The sequence below is a fragment of the Gopherus flavomarginatus genome, chromosome 23 (genome assembly GCF_025201925.1).
Source record: "Gopherus flavomarginatus isolate rGopFla2 chromosome 23, rGopFla2.mat.asm, whole genome shotgun sequence".
NCBI classification, from domain to species: domain Eukaryota; kingdom Metazoa; phylum Chordata; order Testudines; family Testudinidae; genus Gopherus; species Gopherus flavomarginatus.
In genome coordinates this window covers 696,459-713,145 of record NC_066639.1, presented here as the reverse complement: position 1 = coordinate 713,145, position 16,687 = coordinate 696,459, and the positions used below count along the sequence as shown (strand labels likewise).

The window sequence follows — 16,687 nt, the reverse complement described above, 5'->3', positions numbered from 1 at the left end:
CTGCAAAAGGCAGAAGCAGGCAACTCATCTGGTGGACCTGAGACCACAGTGAAGATGGTGCACAGATCACTATGTGGGAATTAGCAAATGTGATTATTTAAAAAAATAAAAATAAAAAAATCTTTGGCCAGCCCTAAACAAGACGTGTGTTACAGGTCTCTTGTGTGGATTTTTCGATGTCTAATAAGGTGTGAACTATTTTTGAGGCTTTTCCCGCACTCAGAGCATCCACAAGGTTTCTCACTAGTGTGGATTCTCTGATGTATAATCAGGTCAGAGCTCCGTCTGCAGCTTTTCCCACACTCAGAGCATGTGAAGGGCGTCTCCCGTGTGGATTCTCTGATGCGTGATAAGGTTTGAAGTCCAATTGAAGCTTTATCCGCACCAAGAGCATGTCTAGGGCTTCTCTCTTGTGTCGGCTCTCTGATGTGAGATAAGGTTTGAACGCTGACTAAATCTTTTCCCACACTCCATAAGGTTTCTCAGCCACCATGTGGATTCTCCCATGTTTCCTCAGGGCAGAGCTGTGATTAAAGCTTTTCCCACACTCAGCATGTGTAGGGCGTCTCCCCTGTGTGGATTCTCTGATGTGCGATAAGGTTTGTGCGTCGCCTGAAGCTTTTCCCGCACTCAGCGCGCGTGTAGGGCGTCTCTCCTGTGTGGATTCTCTGATGTGTGATAAGGGCCGAGTGATGACCAAAGCTTTTCCCGCACTCAGCGCATGTGTAGGGCATCTCTCCTGTGTGGATTCTACGATGTGAGATGAGGGCTGAACTATGAATGAAGCTTTTCCCACACTCAGAGCATCTATAAGGTTTCTCACCAGTGTGCATTCTCCTGTGTGTGCTCAGGGTAGAGCTGTGATTAAAGCGTTTCCCACACTCGGAGCACGTGTAGGGCTTCTCTCCTGTGTGGATTCTCTCATGTGAGATAAGGGTTGAGTGCTGACTGAAGCTTTTCCCGCACTCAGAGCACGTGTAGGGCGTCTCCCCTGTGTGGATTCTCTTATGTGCGATAAGGGTTGAGTGCTGACTGAAACATTTCCCGCACTCAGAGCACGTGTAGGGCTTCTCCCCTGTGTGGGTTCTCTGATGCGTAATAAGGTCTGGACGCCGACTAAAGCTTTTCCCGCACTCAGCGCATCCATAAGGTTTCTCACCCGTGTGGATTCTCCCATGTTTGCTCAGGGTAGAGCTGTGATTAAAGCTTTTCCCGCACTCAGAGCATGTGTAGGGCGTCTCTCCTGTGTGGATTCGCTGATGTGAGATGAGGCTTGAACTATCAATGAAGCTTTTCCCGCACTCAGGGCACGTGTAGGGCGTCTCTCCTGTGTGGACTCTCACATGTGTGGTGAGGGCTGAATGATCACTGAAGCTTTTCCCGCACTCAGAGCACATGTAGGGCATCTCTCCTGTGTGAATTCTCTGATGTGTGGTAAGGGTTGAGTGCTGACCAAAGCTTTTCCCGCACTCAGAGCACGTGTAGGGTTTCTCTCCAGTGTGGGTTCTGTGGTGTCTGATAAGGGCCGAGGTCCCACTAAAGCTTTTCCTGCATTCATGGCATGTGTAGCGTCTCCATTCCAAGTTGATTCTCTTGTGTGTAATAATGTCTGAGTGGCTACTGAAGTTTTCCTCTGGCATCTGCTGAGTCTGCCGAGTCTCATAGGCTTTTGCTTTTTCTCGGCGTGCACAACTCCTGGAAACTTTCCCTTTGGATCTTCCTGATAACGTTCCATGAGGTTCTACTTGCTGAGCATCTTCCTGCTGGGGTTTCTCCTCATTCTCACTCACCGTCTCATCACCTGAATGGGAAACAGAAAGAATCCAGACAGAGGTCACTCCCTGTGCCGGAAAGAAAGGAAATCTCAGAGAGCTGATTTCCCCCAAACCCTTCCCCAGAGGAGAGAGGAAGGGATCAGTTCTGGGTCCACATCTCACCAGAACACTCAGGGGAAAGCGAGATCAAGGAGGGACCATCTGCCAGTTGTCAATCAGGGTAGGAGAGAAGCCATGAATGACATCTGCCATAATCATTCCACATCTGCAGGGAACAATCCTGAACTCGGAGAGCTCACAAGGTCTTTGTAGGTCATGCCAAATGTTTCCTGCATTCCTATGGTTTAATCAATTCCTCACCTGTGCAGGCAGCTCTCAGGAGCACTTCTTCCTCAGAGGCCTGGAGGTCGGGGACCCACGGTTCTTCCCCTCGTTCCAGCTGCAAGATCACATCAGGTTTGGAAATTGGAAACCCTATTCCAGGCAAAGAAAACAAGGGAAGTCAGTGGAATTTGTGGGATACTTGTCAAAAAATATTCCATGGTTTTAATCCCAGCTCATTTTTAAGCAGTAAAATACCAAGGCCAGCTTCCTTGGCTTGAAGTGGCAGGAGAATTATTATTATTATAAATCATATTCATTACCTTAGTGCCTAAGGACCAACTAACAGTGGGTCCCCATTGTGCTTGGACAAGTACAAACACAGAATAGTAGATGGCCCATGTCCTGAAGAATGTACACTCTAAATAGACAAGACAGACACAGAATGGGGGAAGGGGTAGAACCCACTGTTAGAATAGAGATATTCAGGCCTGCCTGTGAAGCATATACTTTAAGAACTTAGGTATATTTTTTCACATAGCTAGTTACAGGGATATAAAACCAAAGAATCAGAATCACAGTCTGCCTGTGTATGGCCCTTCTCGCACTAGGATAGTCTGAGACCTTGTTCTTAGGCAAAGGCCTTTGGTTAAGGAACAGGGGCAGCCATAACATGGGAAGCGAAGGGTCACATCCTCACACCCCAAACCAGTCACACTGAAATAAGGTGCTATTGGGCTGTTAGGAAGACGATCCTGTCCGGATAGTGCCCATCACCACCAGATAAAGAAACAGATCTTAAGATGGTTAAAGAAAACTTAGTTGGAGAGCATCCTGTTGTAGCCCTAAGGTTTAATCTGCTTGCTTGCATAGATATAACTTTTCTTATAAATTTGAGTATTTGATGTAATAGGTTTACAGATTTTTATTAAAAATAAGTTTAGCTGTAATACAAGAGACCAAGAGGCTAAAACCCTGTATGTTAAGCTAAGACAAAGTTAGCATATCTATATTGGGACCTTTTACCCAGAAGAGTAGAGATGACCCAAATAGCTAAAACACCCACCAAATGTCTCGAGATTTTTGCCTAACCCAGTAGACAATGCAGGATGGCAAAGGGCACTTTTCAAAGTTGTACCCACAGAAGTAACAAGTAAACCACAAGAGTGCACATACTTGTCATCCATACGCACAGACATACTACCCTATGGGGTAAGTGTACCCTCACCTTTCTGTGGGGGAAGGATGAAATTTGGGCATAAGAGGAAGGATTTACAACCAATGCCCTATAAAAAGGCGATTCATCTCTCCATTTTAGAGGCAAGCTACGCACCTATCTACTCTTCACTGTCCCCATCTTCAACAACGTATCGACGCTACCCATCTACGACACCTATTAACTATTAATAGACCGAACTTGGTTCCTTTTCAAACTTTTAAGTTTTAGGGGGACTAGGCTACACTTGGTTTCCCTATGCTTTATTTCAGTTTAAGGTTTATTGAGTTAAGTTAGAGAGTAAAGAGCTTTAACAGCTCTGCATTAGCTTCCTCTGCTAGAGCTGTGAAGCCGGAACCACCAGAGACGGGGTCCTGTATCTTCCAACACCAGGTTATTAAAACAGAGTGTGAGTATTAACTAAAGTTTGCAGCACATAATATTGTATTATCATATGTATCTCTTGAATAAAACTAATACAATTGCAACTCTGTAATTCTAACTGTTTTACTACCTGCTTACTATTTCATTGATTTTAATAAAAGGTCTTTATGACTACATCTGTCTCAGTGTGAGCTTCCTGTCACACCTCCGAAGGTCTTTTTAGAACATCTGTGAAGCCCTGATTCAGGACGAACTTTTATCTTCTCATACTCATAGACTTTAAGGTCATAAGGGACCATTATGATCATCTAGTCTGACCCCCGGCACAACGCAGGCCACAGAATCTCACCCACTCACTCCTATATCAAACCCCTAAGCTATATCTGAGTTATTGAAATCCTCAAATCATGGTTTAAACACCTCAAGGTGCAGAGAATCCTCCAGCAAGTGACCCATGCCCCACACTGCAGAGGAAGGCGAAAAACCTCCAGGGCCTCCGCCAATCTGCCCTGGAGGAAAATTCCTTCCCGACCCCAAATATGGCGATCAGCTAAACCCTGAGCATGTGGGCAAGACTCACCAGCCAGCACCCAGGAAAGAATTCTCTGTAGTAACTCAGATCCCATCCCATCCAACATCCCATCACAGACCATTGGGCATATTTACCTGCTAATAATTAAGGATCAATTAACTGCCAAAATTAGGCTATCCCATCATACCATCCCCTCCATAAACTTATCAAGCTTAGTCTTAAAGCCAGATCTGTCCTTTGCCCCCACTGCTCCCCTTCGAAGGCTGTTCCAGAACTTCACTCCTCTGATGATTAGAAACCTTCATCTAATTTCAAGTCTAAACTTCCTAGTGTCCAATTTATACCCATTTGTTCTTGTGTCCACATTGGTACTAAGCTTAAATAATTCCTCTCCCTCCCTGATATTTATCCCTCTGATATATTTATAAAAAGCCATCATATCCCACCTCATCCTTCTTTTGGTTAGTCTAAAGAAGCCAAGCTCTTTGAGTCTCCTTTCATAAGACAGGTTTTCCATTCCTCGGATCATCCTAGTAGCCCGTCTCTGAACCTGTTCCAGTTTGAATTCATCCTTCTTAAACATGGGAGACCAGAACTGCACACAGTATTCCAGATGAGGGCTCACCAGTGCCTTGTATAACGGTACTAACACCTCCTTATCTTTGCTGGAAATACCTCGCCTGATGCATCCCAAGACCGCATTAGCCTTTTTAACAGCCATATCACATTGGCAGCTCATAGTCATCCTGTGATCAACCAATACCCCAAGGTCCTTCTCCTCCTGTTGCTTCCAACTGATGTGTCCCCAATTTATAACCAAAATTCTTGTTATTAATCCCTAAATGCATGACCTTGCACTTTTCACTATTCTTCTGATCAAACAAATTGGAGAGCCTAAGCCAATACTAATTAATATCCATAATAATTATTTTAATATCAATTAATTAAAATTAATTAAATAGAAATACATTATGTGGATAAATTAAATCAACATTACTAACACACTCCAAATCAGGCTACACTGTCTGGCAATAAATCACTTATCAATGGTTTTGGTTGTGAAACACTCATTTCTGTATTGTTTTATCTTTATGGCCACCACTTTTACTTTGTTAATCAGTCTGGTTCTCTAATTGTTTCTGATTGTTGAATAATTAATTTTGCTAAGTGTAAGATAATTAGGATAGTGGGATATAATTGGTTAGAGAATTATGTTACAATATGTTACAACTGGTTAGTTAAATTTCAGCACAATGATTGGCTAAGGTATAGCTGAGACTATTACTATATAAACTGAGTCAAAACAGGAGAGAGAAGATAAATTGGAACCATAGATTCTATAAATCATAGAATATCAGGGTTGGAAGGGACCTCAGGAGGTATCTAGTCCAACCCCTTGCTCAAAGCAGGCCCAATCCCAACTAAATCATCCCAGCCAGGGCTTTGTCAAGCCAGACCTTAAAAACCTCTAAGGAAGGAGATTCCACGACCTCCCTAGGGAACCCATTCCAGTGCTTCACCACCCTCCTAGTGAAATAGTGTTTCCTGATATCCAACCTAGACCTCCCACACTGCAACTTTCAGACCATTAGTCCTTGTTCTGTCATCTACCACCACTGGGAACAGTCTAGATCCATCCTCTTTGGACCCCCCTTCAGGTAGTTGAAAGCAGCTATCAAATCCCCCCTCATTCATTTCTTCTGCAGACTAAACAATCCCAGTTCCCTCAGCTTCTCCTCAGAAGTCATGTGTTCCAGTTCCCTAGTCATTTTTGTTGTCCTCCGCTTGACGCTTGCCAATTTTTCCACATCCTTCTTGTAGTGTGGGGCCCAAAACTGGACACAGTACACCAGATAAGGCCACATCAATGTTGAATGTTTGTTAAGGGGGGAACAGGATAAGGGAACAGGGACACAGGCAAGGCTCCGCGCCATCAGAGCTGGGAAGGGGGACACAGGGTAAACGCTCTGCAGCATCAGAGCTGGGCAGGGAACACTGGGGAACAGACTGTATCGGCATATCAAGATAAGGAAGACTGGTGTGAATGGCTTCGGAATACGTAATCTTATAGGTGTAAAAATTGTACAGGCTACACTATCACCCCATCACTTCATCAACAAAGTCCTCATTTGTGCCTGGATAGGGGCCATGCTATGGGAGGGAGGAATGCAGAAAGGACTCAGAATCAGTTGCCACAGATGGGGAAGTTATATGGGGGAGGGCGGTAATGAGTGGGAGAGGGAGATCAAGAGTTAAAGTAATAATATTTGGGGAAAAAAATGTATAATGAAGTGAAATTGAACAGAAATAAAACTGGAGTGGAAGCTCTAAAGCAACAAGGCTTGAGTAGGGATTCGGAGTTAAAGGTCTGGGATCCCCCAGAGCTCTAGATCCCCAAACCTCTCCTCCCTCCCACTGACCCACCCAGCCCACTTCCTGGGTGCCCCCTTCCACACTCCCCTCCCCTTCGTCCCATTACTCTCAGCCGGCACCACCTCCCGGCACCTTGGGAGATTTTTGTGTCCTCTCCTCGTCTCTCACAACCTCATCCCTCCCTGCTGATTCTTAGCTCTAACCCTGCACACGTCCTCCCCATGTCCTGGCACCCCAGAATTATCTACTCCTCCCTTCTCCGCACCTCCCACAGCTCTGTTCTCCCATCACCCATGGCGTCCTGAATGCCAACATTATACGCTCTCCTATCAAAAGAGGAGCTCATCTGACTGTCACACAAGCCATGCATGAGTCACACACCTATTTACTCCATTTAGAATTCTACAGGTGGCATATTTTCCTCTTACAATGAGGAAAAGGCATGAAAGCTACAGTTATTAATGTAGTTAATGCAATTTTAAAATGACTGATGGCACCAAAAAGGCACATGTCCAAAAATTATACTAGTGGGTAGGAGATGAGGCAAAAAAAGGGGGACAAGGAAACTTGTCAAAACTTACACGATGAATGAAAGTATAAAGTTATTACTGCTCAGGTTCTTTAGAGACCCCACAGCTTCTAATAACCCAGGGGAGAGGACTCCTTACCCAGCAAGACCACCGTCTCGTAGTTCTCCTGCATGACATCCCCGTAGAGGGCTCTCTGAGCGGGGTCCAGCAGAGACCACTCTTCCCTGGTGAAATACACAGCCACCTCCTCAAAAGTCACCCGCCCCTGAAAGAGCAAGAGTCCAACTCTCAGTACCTGCTGCCCCACTCACAACCCCACTATTCAGGGAACAGCAACACCAGGGAAATGGAAGCTCCGGGAGACACATGTTAACAGAGTCCCACCCCACCTTGCCTAGAGCAGCCAGGAGCCATCAGAGGGTAGAAAGAGAAAACCTTTGCGTCTCCCAGCTGACAGACGGAGGCAGGGTCATCACATTTATCACATACCCACTAGCCAGAGCTTGATACAGGAGATGGGGCTGTCTCTGGACCATTCTGGTGGCTCCCTGGTAGGAGTCCCAACACTCTCCATATAAAATATATGGAAGAAAGGGGAAGTCAATAGTAAAGACTATAAGTTAGAAGGTCAGATTTGTAGAAAATTGGTAGGGAAGCTATCAGAAATCAATGATTAATCAATGAAAATAAGAAGGAAGTTTTTAAAAAGTATATTAAGTACAAAATTCATCCCTAACAATGGTAGTGGTAAATTACTAGATGGAAATGGCAGAATTATCAACAATCATGCAGAAGAGGTAAAAGTGTTCAATAAATATTTCTCTCCTGGATTTGAAGAAAAACAGATGATGTAAGTCATATGATAAGATGTTCATGACGACAGTCTTTCCATTCCAACAATAACTCACGAGGACATTAAACAGCAGGTATTACAATTAGACATGTTTAAATAAGCAGGTTCCGATAACTTCTATGCAAGAGCTCTGAAAGGCCTGATGGAGGAGTGTGGAGGACTGTTAATAAGAACGGCCATCCTGGGTCAGACCACAGGTCCATCTAGCCCAGTATCTGTCTATCGACAGTGGCCAATGCCAGTGCCCCAGAGGGCATGAACCTAACAGGCAATGATCAAGTGATCTCTCTCATGCCATCCATCTCCATCCTCTGACAAACAGAGGCTAGGGACACCATTTCTTACCCATCCGGGCCAATAGCCATTGATGGACTTAACCTCCATGAATTTATCCAGTTCTCTTTTAAACACTGTTACAGTCCCAGCCTTCACAACCTCCTCAGGCAAGGAGTTCCACAGGTTGACTGTGCACTGTGTGAAGAACTTCCTTTCATTTGTTTTAAACCTGCTGCCTATTAATTTCATTTAGTGACCCCTAGTTCTTGTATTTTAATAAGGACTTGGAACACCAGGGAAATTCCAGAAAACGGGAATAAAGCTAATACTGTGCAATATTTAAAAAGTGTAAAAGAGGTGACCCAGCTAATTACAAGAGTGTTAGTCTGACATCGATACTGGGCAAGAGAATGGAGCAGTGAATATGGATTTAATTAATAAAGAATTAAAGGAGGATAATATAATTAGTGCCTATTAACAAAGGTTCAGAGACAATAGAGCCTATCAAACTAACTGGATATCCTTATTGGATGAGATCAAAAGTTTGGCTGCAACTAATAGTATTGATGTAACATACCTAGGCTTCTGTAAGGCATATGACTTGGTTCGGCACAACATTTTGACTAGAAAACTAGAAAGATACAAAATACACACGGCATACATTAAATAGACTGAAAACTGTGATTGTAAATGGGAAGCCGTGGTCGAGTGGATTTCTTTCCAGGGGGTTCCCGCAAGGATTGGGTCTTGGCCCTGTGCGATTTAACATTCTTATTAATGACCTAGAAGAATATATAAAATCATCACTGATAAAGTTTGCAGTTGCCACAAAGATTGGGGGTGGTGGCAACTAATGAAGTGTCAGTAGATTCCGGCTCCAGCATTGGGAGCCTGGGAAGTTTTCCCAGCCCTGGCTGGGGGGTTATTTCCTGTTCCACAAAGAGGGGAAGTTCCGTTCCCAACCCCTGTGGCTTGAAATTAGGCCCTATCTGACACTACACCCCACATTCTGCATAGTGGTAGGATTATAATATCATTAGGACATAATGATGAGGCATTTTGTGCAAGATGTGTCATGTGCGATGTCACTGGAAAAATTATGATTTGCTGACTATGATTATCCTACCTGTGTGCACGGATCATGTTTGTATCTGAAGTTATGGATATTGACTCTGTATCTGTATTTCACATGTGCTTACTCTGGGTAACACCCACAAGAAGCTTTTCAGGCACAACAGTGAAGAAGACAGACAGGGCTGAAGGCTCATCAACAAAGACAACGGACCATGGAAGAGCTTAGCCCCCCTGTGAATTTGTCAGCCAGCCTAGGAGTCACGCCTACTGTGACTCAGCAGGGCATGTGACCAGACCACATGACAATAAACTCCATTTTGCTACCTGTATTTTTCCACTAACTGAACTGGGAACTGAGTTTCGAACAAAGGGTTCCCGCCATATGGAAAAGCTACGTAAGGTGGGATGTGACATCACTTCTTGGCCTCATTCCCGACACAAAAGAACTCCTGGAAGCACCTGAGGAACAAAGACTGAAGTGGGGAAGTGTTGGTCCCAGGCTAAAGGGACTTCTAGCTTGTGTATGGAACTTGGGGGACTGCTTCTGTCATAAATCAGCATGAGAAATTGCTAAATCATATTCTATCCATCTAGTATGTTAGGCTTATTTGAGTTTTTGGTTATTGGCTAAGTAATCTGTTTGCTATCACTTATAATGACTTAAAATCTTTCTGTCGTTAATAAACTTGTTTTATGCTTTATCATAATCAGTGTATTTTGAGTGAAGTATCTGGGGAAAATCTGAGCTTGGTCAGCACAAGCTTGTTGTGCATATCTTCCCCATATCGAGGGAAAGGCAAACTATATTAATGAGCTTACATTATAGAGATCCCTGTGTAGGATAAGATGGTATCATTTTGGATTTATATTACAGCAGGTGTGCAAGGCTGGGGAGCTGGGAAATTGGCTGATGTCTTCTCTCTGTCCTTGAGTGGTTTAGGTAAAGCTGAGTGTATGGCACCCACCTGCTGTCGTGTGGGTGATAACAGGGCCTGGAGAGGCTGGCTGAAACTCCAGCAAAGCAGCGTGAGAAGGGCCAGCCCAGCATGAGGGTTAGAGGGCACAAGGGTTCCCAGAAGCCCCCCAGACTGCACCCTAGGGTGACAACCTATCACACCCTACATTACACAAGTCTCAGCAGGTTTGTCACATCCTGTCCCCTCCCCTTCCCCCACCCTAGATAGTTCCTGCCTCCCACCACCTCGAGAAGCTCCCACCCTCCTATGCATTTACTGCTCCTCTCCCTCCAAGCAGAACCCACCACCAGCCCCTGATAATCCCTTACCTGAGCCAGGTCCATTGCAGCCATTTCCTTCCCCCTGGGAGGATGGGATGATCTGGAGCGAAACCTGGACGTTATTCTGTAGCCTGCCAGGGCGAGAAGCGTAATGTGAGAGCATTCAGACGGGGGCTTTGTCCATTCCACAAGCCGATTCCCCCCAGGATTTTTCCCTGCTAAAGGACATTCTAGGTTCTGCCAAACTGTGAAGCACAGAGTGACCTTATTCCAGTACAGGCCTAGCCCCCTCCCACCAGGCTGTAACCCTCTGAGACAGAGTTAAACTCTCCCAGTAGCGGAGCCTCTCTGTTACACTTATCAAGTTTGCGGACGATACCAAGCTGGGAGGGGTTGCAAGGGCTTTGGAGGATAGAATTAAAATTCAAAATGATCTGGACAAACTGAAGAAGTGGTCTGAAGTAAATAGGATGAAATTCAATAAGGACGAATCCAAAGTACTTCACTTAGGAAGGAACAATCAGTTGCACACATACAAAATGGGAAATGACTGCCTAGGAAGGAGGATCTGCTGCGGAAAGGGATCGGGGGGCTCATAATGGATCACTGCATTACTGTGGATTTTTTAGAGCAGGTTGTACAAACACCTCTCAGGGATGGTTTAGATAATATTTCCTCCTGCCTTGAGTGCAGGGGACAGGACTAGATGACCTCTTGAGGTCCCATCCAGTTCTGTGATTCTATGAACCAAAGGCCAGAGAAGAGCAGATTCAAAGGAGCCACTTTGGGGGATTCTCCCTGTCATTGCCCCAAGGAAGCTCTCTCAGGTTTACAAAGTTGTTGGATGCTCCAGCCATTATACAGTCTCTCCTGGGAGTGCCCCTTTCATGGGCTGGACCTAGTTTTAGCTTTTGGCAAGCGTGACCCCGGGGGCTCTGAGACTGGGCCTCCTTGTCTCAGCACATCTTGTTTCTTTCTGTGGCTCCCAGGTGAATCCAAGTGAGTAGATACTCCTGATAGAGACTGTGAACATAAGAACAGCCCACTGCATCAGAGCAATGGTCCGTCTAGCTCAGCGGTTCTCAAACTGGGGGTCAGCACCCCTCAGGGGATCATGGAGTTATTACACGGGGGGTCACAAGATGTCATCCTCCACCCCAAACGGTACTTTCCATCCAACATTTATAATGGTGTAAAATATATTAAAAAGTGTTTTTAATTTATAAGGGGTGAGGGGTGTCACACTGAGAGGCTTGCTATTTGAAAGGGGTCACCAGTACAGAAGTTTGACAACCACTGGTGTACACTATCTCTGAGAGGGGTTTGTCCAGCCTGCTCTTAAAAATCCCCAATGACGGAGTGATCTAGCTCAGCGGCCAAAGCCAGGTGCTCCAGAGGGAATGAACAGAACAGGGAATCATCAAGTGATCCATCCCCTGTCACCCATTCTCAGCTTCTGGCAAACAGAGGCTAGAGGCACCATCCCTGCCCATCCTGCCTGTGACACTGGTAGATGAGTTGTTAGCTCTTGCAAAAGCTCCCAAGTCTTAACTGAACATGGACAAACGCACAGCTGGAATCAGTCTGGCTCCCCTGTGTTAGTATTGTTAAAACAGGTATTAGAATTATAACAATGTGTTTAGTCTTTATTGAATGCTTGTGAGTTACTGCCTGGGTTAATATCTGACTAGTTGCATTGTGAGGCTCTGTGACTATGTAAATCACCAGACTTTACCTAGGTGAAGTGCTGATTGGCAACTGAATGCATTACACCCTGCCTGGCAGGAAAGGTCCATCAACACCAGAGAGACTATTATGGGATGTTAAAGAAGACACAAGGTGGTTGTTGTGCCCTTCACTTCCCATTAGCTGAGTTTGCAGCTCAGAGTACATACCAGGAAGGGGGTAAAAACCCCCATACAAAAGGAACTGATTATCTGTATGCTGCTTGGACTCTGGGGGAAAAGGTTTCTAGGCATGAGCAAGAGATCCCCAGTTGCTTAGCATGCATAAGTCCTAAAGAATATGTAGGGCTTGCTTATTATAGAAGTTCTATTACCTTTTGAAATTTAAAACTGTAACTCATCTGCATCTGCTTTAACCTACTTTAACTTTGTAAACAACTCTCGTTTCCTTTTAAATACATCTTAATACAGGTTATTACAAGACTGGCTACAAGTGTTGTCTTTCTTGTGAGCTCTAAGATTCAACTGACCTAAGGAAGTAACTGGTCCTTTGGGATTGGCAGTAACCTGAACATCGCTGTGATTCGTGGGGTAAGGCAGCGGTTCTCAACCAGGGGTCTGGGGCCCCCTGGAGGGCCACGAACAGTTATCAGTGGGGCTGCCAAGCACGGCCAGCATTAGACTTGCCGAGGCCCAGGGCAGAAAGCTGACGTCCCAGCGCATGGGGCTGAAGTCTAGGCCCCTGAACCCCATCACCTGAGGCTGAAGCCAAAGCCTAAGCAATGTAGCTTCGTGGGGCCCCTATGGCATGGGGTCCCAGGTAGTTGCCCTGCTTGCTGCTCCCTAACGCCAGCCCTGGCTTTTATATGCAGAAAACCAGTTACTGAGGCCCAGTTTTTATAGCATGTTCCGGGGCGGCTCAGAAAGAAAAAGGTTGAGAACATCTGGTGGAAGGGACCATCTGTCACAAAGGTTGGCTCACCTGCGTGGTGAGATATATGGGATTACCCAGGGGGACTGTCTGTGATTCCATGTTAATGCTGTTACTCCGCCTGAAGCATTTACACTGGATACTTGGTTGGTGAAATCTCCATACAGACCTCACACCCAATTTGGGTTTGTTCCCTGCTTCTTACCAGTGTGAAGGCTCCTGCTCATGCTCTCGAGTCACTGGGGACAGCGTTACAGAGACTTATGGGCACAACGCCACCAGCAGCAATTGGCAGCAATGCAGAGCAGACTTTACAGGGACACAGTGTGGGCCAAATGTTCCCTGGACTCAGTCAAGCCCCAGTTCTCCTCCAGTGCATGTCAGCATCCTTGCAACCTTCAAGGGGGTTCAAGGCTACCACCCCGTCAGTGATGGATCTGCGGCAGATCATCTCCTGCACCCCATGACCCATCTTATCTCCTTAGACAGAGATGAGTGACGGAGAGTGTGCAATGGATCCTGGGGGTAGGCAAAGGGATAACAAAACACACCTTCTGGGGTCACCCCTCAGGAAGTGAAGGTGACAGACATTGTGGTGGAAGTAAAGGAGAAGGGGAGGGAATGGGAGCAGCACCCTGAAGGGCAATGCTGCCAGTGGGTCTCCCCACTAAATCAGGCATGGGGCTGATAGGGGGCCATTCCCTGGGCCTGGGTGCCTGTGAAGGGCTATTTAAACCCCACACTGGCACAGAAGGAGTTAAACTGCTGCTTTAATCTGGACTAGGCTGTCAGGACTGGAGCAGGAGTTAACAGGAAAGACCTACTCTACTCTGGGGGGTGGCGGGGCAACCCTGGGAAGGGAACAGTCTGTGGAGCATCTCCAGCCCCAAGGAGAGGGCTGGCAGCATTCAGGGCTCTGGCCTTCACTGAGGGAGGAAGAGGAACCCCAGAGCTCAAAGGGAGAGCAGGTTAAAACTTGCACTGGGGACCCAGTAGGCTCTGAAGGGGACTGAGACGCTCCCAGGGCTCTCAGAAGTAAGAGGGGCTCATATCCTGATGGGAGCTGTCCACAGTTCTTTCCCCGTTTCTTTCTTTCATTCTTTTATTTACTCTTCTTTGCCGACAGTCGGCTCTTTTGCTGTTTCACCTGGTGCCCCGAGAGAGGAAGAAAGTGCCCCGAGGCCTCAGCCAGGGGGTTGAGCCTGACACACTAGCAGGACGTGCCCTGTAGCACCCCTGCGGCAGGGGACAGTTGGACTCACAGATCTGCACCCTAGAAGGCCTCAGCCCAGCAGTTGGGCACCAGTTTGATGGGCTAGATGGCCTCTCCCTGGGGGCTGCCAGCAGCCTGGCACATGGAGTAGATATGGGCTGGCCTGGGGAGCAGGAAGTGGGGCAGCGTCTCAGACAGCACAGCGAAAAGGGAAATAGAGAGGCTACATGGGGGCTCTGCAATGAACTCAGCACCCGTCCTGAAGGCCATTGGCAGAAAGTTGTCCTCTCCCTGGCCTACGGGGGTTCGACAGTGACACAGATATCCCTTGGCAAAGGGTCACTTGGTCTTTGCCAGCAGCCCTCATCTGAGACCTGACAAACCCATCACACCAAACACATCGCTTGGAGGATGGTCCTGTGAGGTGTCTACAGAAAGCTCATCACTGGCCAAGACTCAGTGACTGAGATATCAGCATATGGGTCATATGTACGGAACAAAATATTGACATTGAAAATCTACTTTATGGTCTCAACTGAGCAGCCTTGCTCCCTCCCAAACCATTAGTGGAAAACCATCAGGGCACCAGGAAACAACTGAAACTGGAGTGTGGGGGAGCTGAAGGTAACAAATTTAATCATCCAAAATCCAAACTAGGAATAGTTTAAAGGCACACGTTACACATGTATGGGGTGCATGGGCAGGCCAGAGTGTATGGGGAGGAGGCCTGTTTGCAGGAGGGGCAGAGCTAGGGAATGGCTGGACCAGGAGCAGAAGGCCCAGCGGGGGCACAGACCATGTCAGAGATTTCTCTCGTTGGCTCTGTTACCAACTGCCCATGGCAAACACTTGAAAGAAGGGGAGGCTGAGCTGGAAATGGTGTCAGGAGGAGGAAGAGAAGGAGAGAGACACTTGAAAGCATGACCATTATTCCCATTCCACCTTAACAAAAAGTACAGGAGAGGGGAGCAAAACTTCAGAATCACCCAGCACCTCGGTGGAGAGAGCTCTGGACTCGGCCTATTCCTGGCTCCGCCATGGGCCTCCTGGGTGACATTGGGTAAGTCACTGCACTTCTCTGTCCCTCCGATTGAAAACTTGTGGGAGACCCACAACTGCCTATATATAGCGCTGCCAACATTGCTCTGTGCAAAAAGCTAGGAAATTCACTTCCAAAAAACTTTATGAACGCAGGATTTAAGGTTGCCCGAAGCAGTCTGGTGCCCCTCCAGAAGAGAGATCAGCAAAACTCAAACTTGTAATAATCAGGAAAGGCAGAGATAAGGTACATGCCACTGTAATCCTAATTCTGCAATTTGCAAAAGCAGCAACGCCCTGGGAAAGGCAACTTTCCGAAGCAAAGAGAAGGGGATAGAGCTTACCTTTGCTAAGACAGAATGTGGTTTTAGATGAGCTGTGCTGTACAGGAGCTACAGACACCTGTTTTACACTCTGATACTGGGCCCGCTCCCCAGAAACAGCCGCACACTTGGTCAGTTGAACACTTCTTCACCCCTTTTTACAACTCTTTCATCCTTACTCACAGAAGTTCCAGCTAACGTTCTACATTCACTCACCCATCGTGAAGCACACAGACTGCTCTCAGATCCCATCTCACTGCTGACCATTCCCATGGCAAAGAGTCCCGTTTCCTCCTGACAACATGCACAGCTCAGTGCAGAAACGAGACAGACTGGAAGCGAACGGTACACATGCACTTCTCTCCTTTCATCGCACACGTGGGGGACTCAGACCCAGATCTTCTCATATCACAATCACACCTCCACCAAATTGCTCCAACTAACGCCTCTACTAATCAGTGCAGTTCTTGCCCCAAACAGAGCACAATTCATGTAGACAATGGGTAGGAGGAAAACACAGAGGGGCTGTGACTTGGTGCCCCCGTGCCAATCAGAGTGCACTAGTGTAAATTCTGTCCATCTGAAGGGTTTGCACCAGTGCCTGAAACACCAGGGTGGCAGAGACCTTCATTGCCCAAAACACCCCTAGAACTGGGCTCTCTTTCTAGCTCTGTCAGGGGCAGCCTGGGAGCCCTTGGACACGTCAATGTTTCTCCTCCCAACTTCAGTCTCTTTACCCAGCTGCCCACTCCCTGGGGTCTCCTCTCCCCACAGCTGCTCCCCACTCAGATCTGGGTGGGTGTCCCCAGAGCTCAGGCCGTTCAGCTTGGGAACAGTCTGACAAGGGGGCTGGCAGGCAGGACAGGGACAGTTCTCCCCCCTCCCATGGGTCGCAGGGAGGCAGTTTGAAGGGGGCCAGAGGAGGG

The 16,687-nt window shown here is 46.9% G+C and overlaps 1 protein-coding gene and 1 long non-coding RNA gene across 14 annotated transcripts in view; one reads left to right on the top strand and one right to left on the bottom strand.

Moving 5' to 3' along the window:
- Positions 1–16,687, bottom strand: part of LOC127039342 (zinc finger protein 501-like) — a 259,420-nt gene that overhangs the window by 183,306 nt on the left and 59,427 nt on the right. For 9 of the 13 annotated variants that reach the window (XM_050932826.1, XM_050932825.1, XM_050932834.1 and 6 more), the window contains one exon: positions 10,620–10,702. The exons of 1 other annotated variant lie outside the window; for it this stretch is intronic. In XM_050932826.1, the coding sequence (XP_050788783.1) occupies positions 10,620–10,702 (83 nt within the window). 3 more of the 13 variants (XM_050932833.1, XM_050932850.1, XM_050932832.1) reach the window with 3 other exon arrangements.
- The window catches only part of LOC127039489 (uncharacterized), a 34,650-nt gene continuing 18,415 nt past the window's right edge, over positions 453–16,687 (top strand). Inside the window, exons 1-2 of the long non-coding RNA XR_007771049.1 lie at positions 453–599; positions 684–814. This is a non-coding gene — a long non-coding RNA (uncharacterized LOC127039489). The remainder of the gene's footprint in view (positions 600–683; positions 815–16,687) is intronic.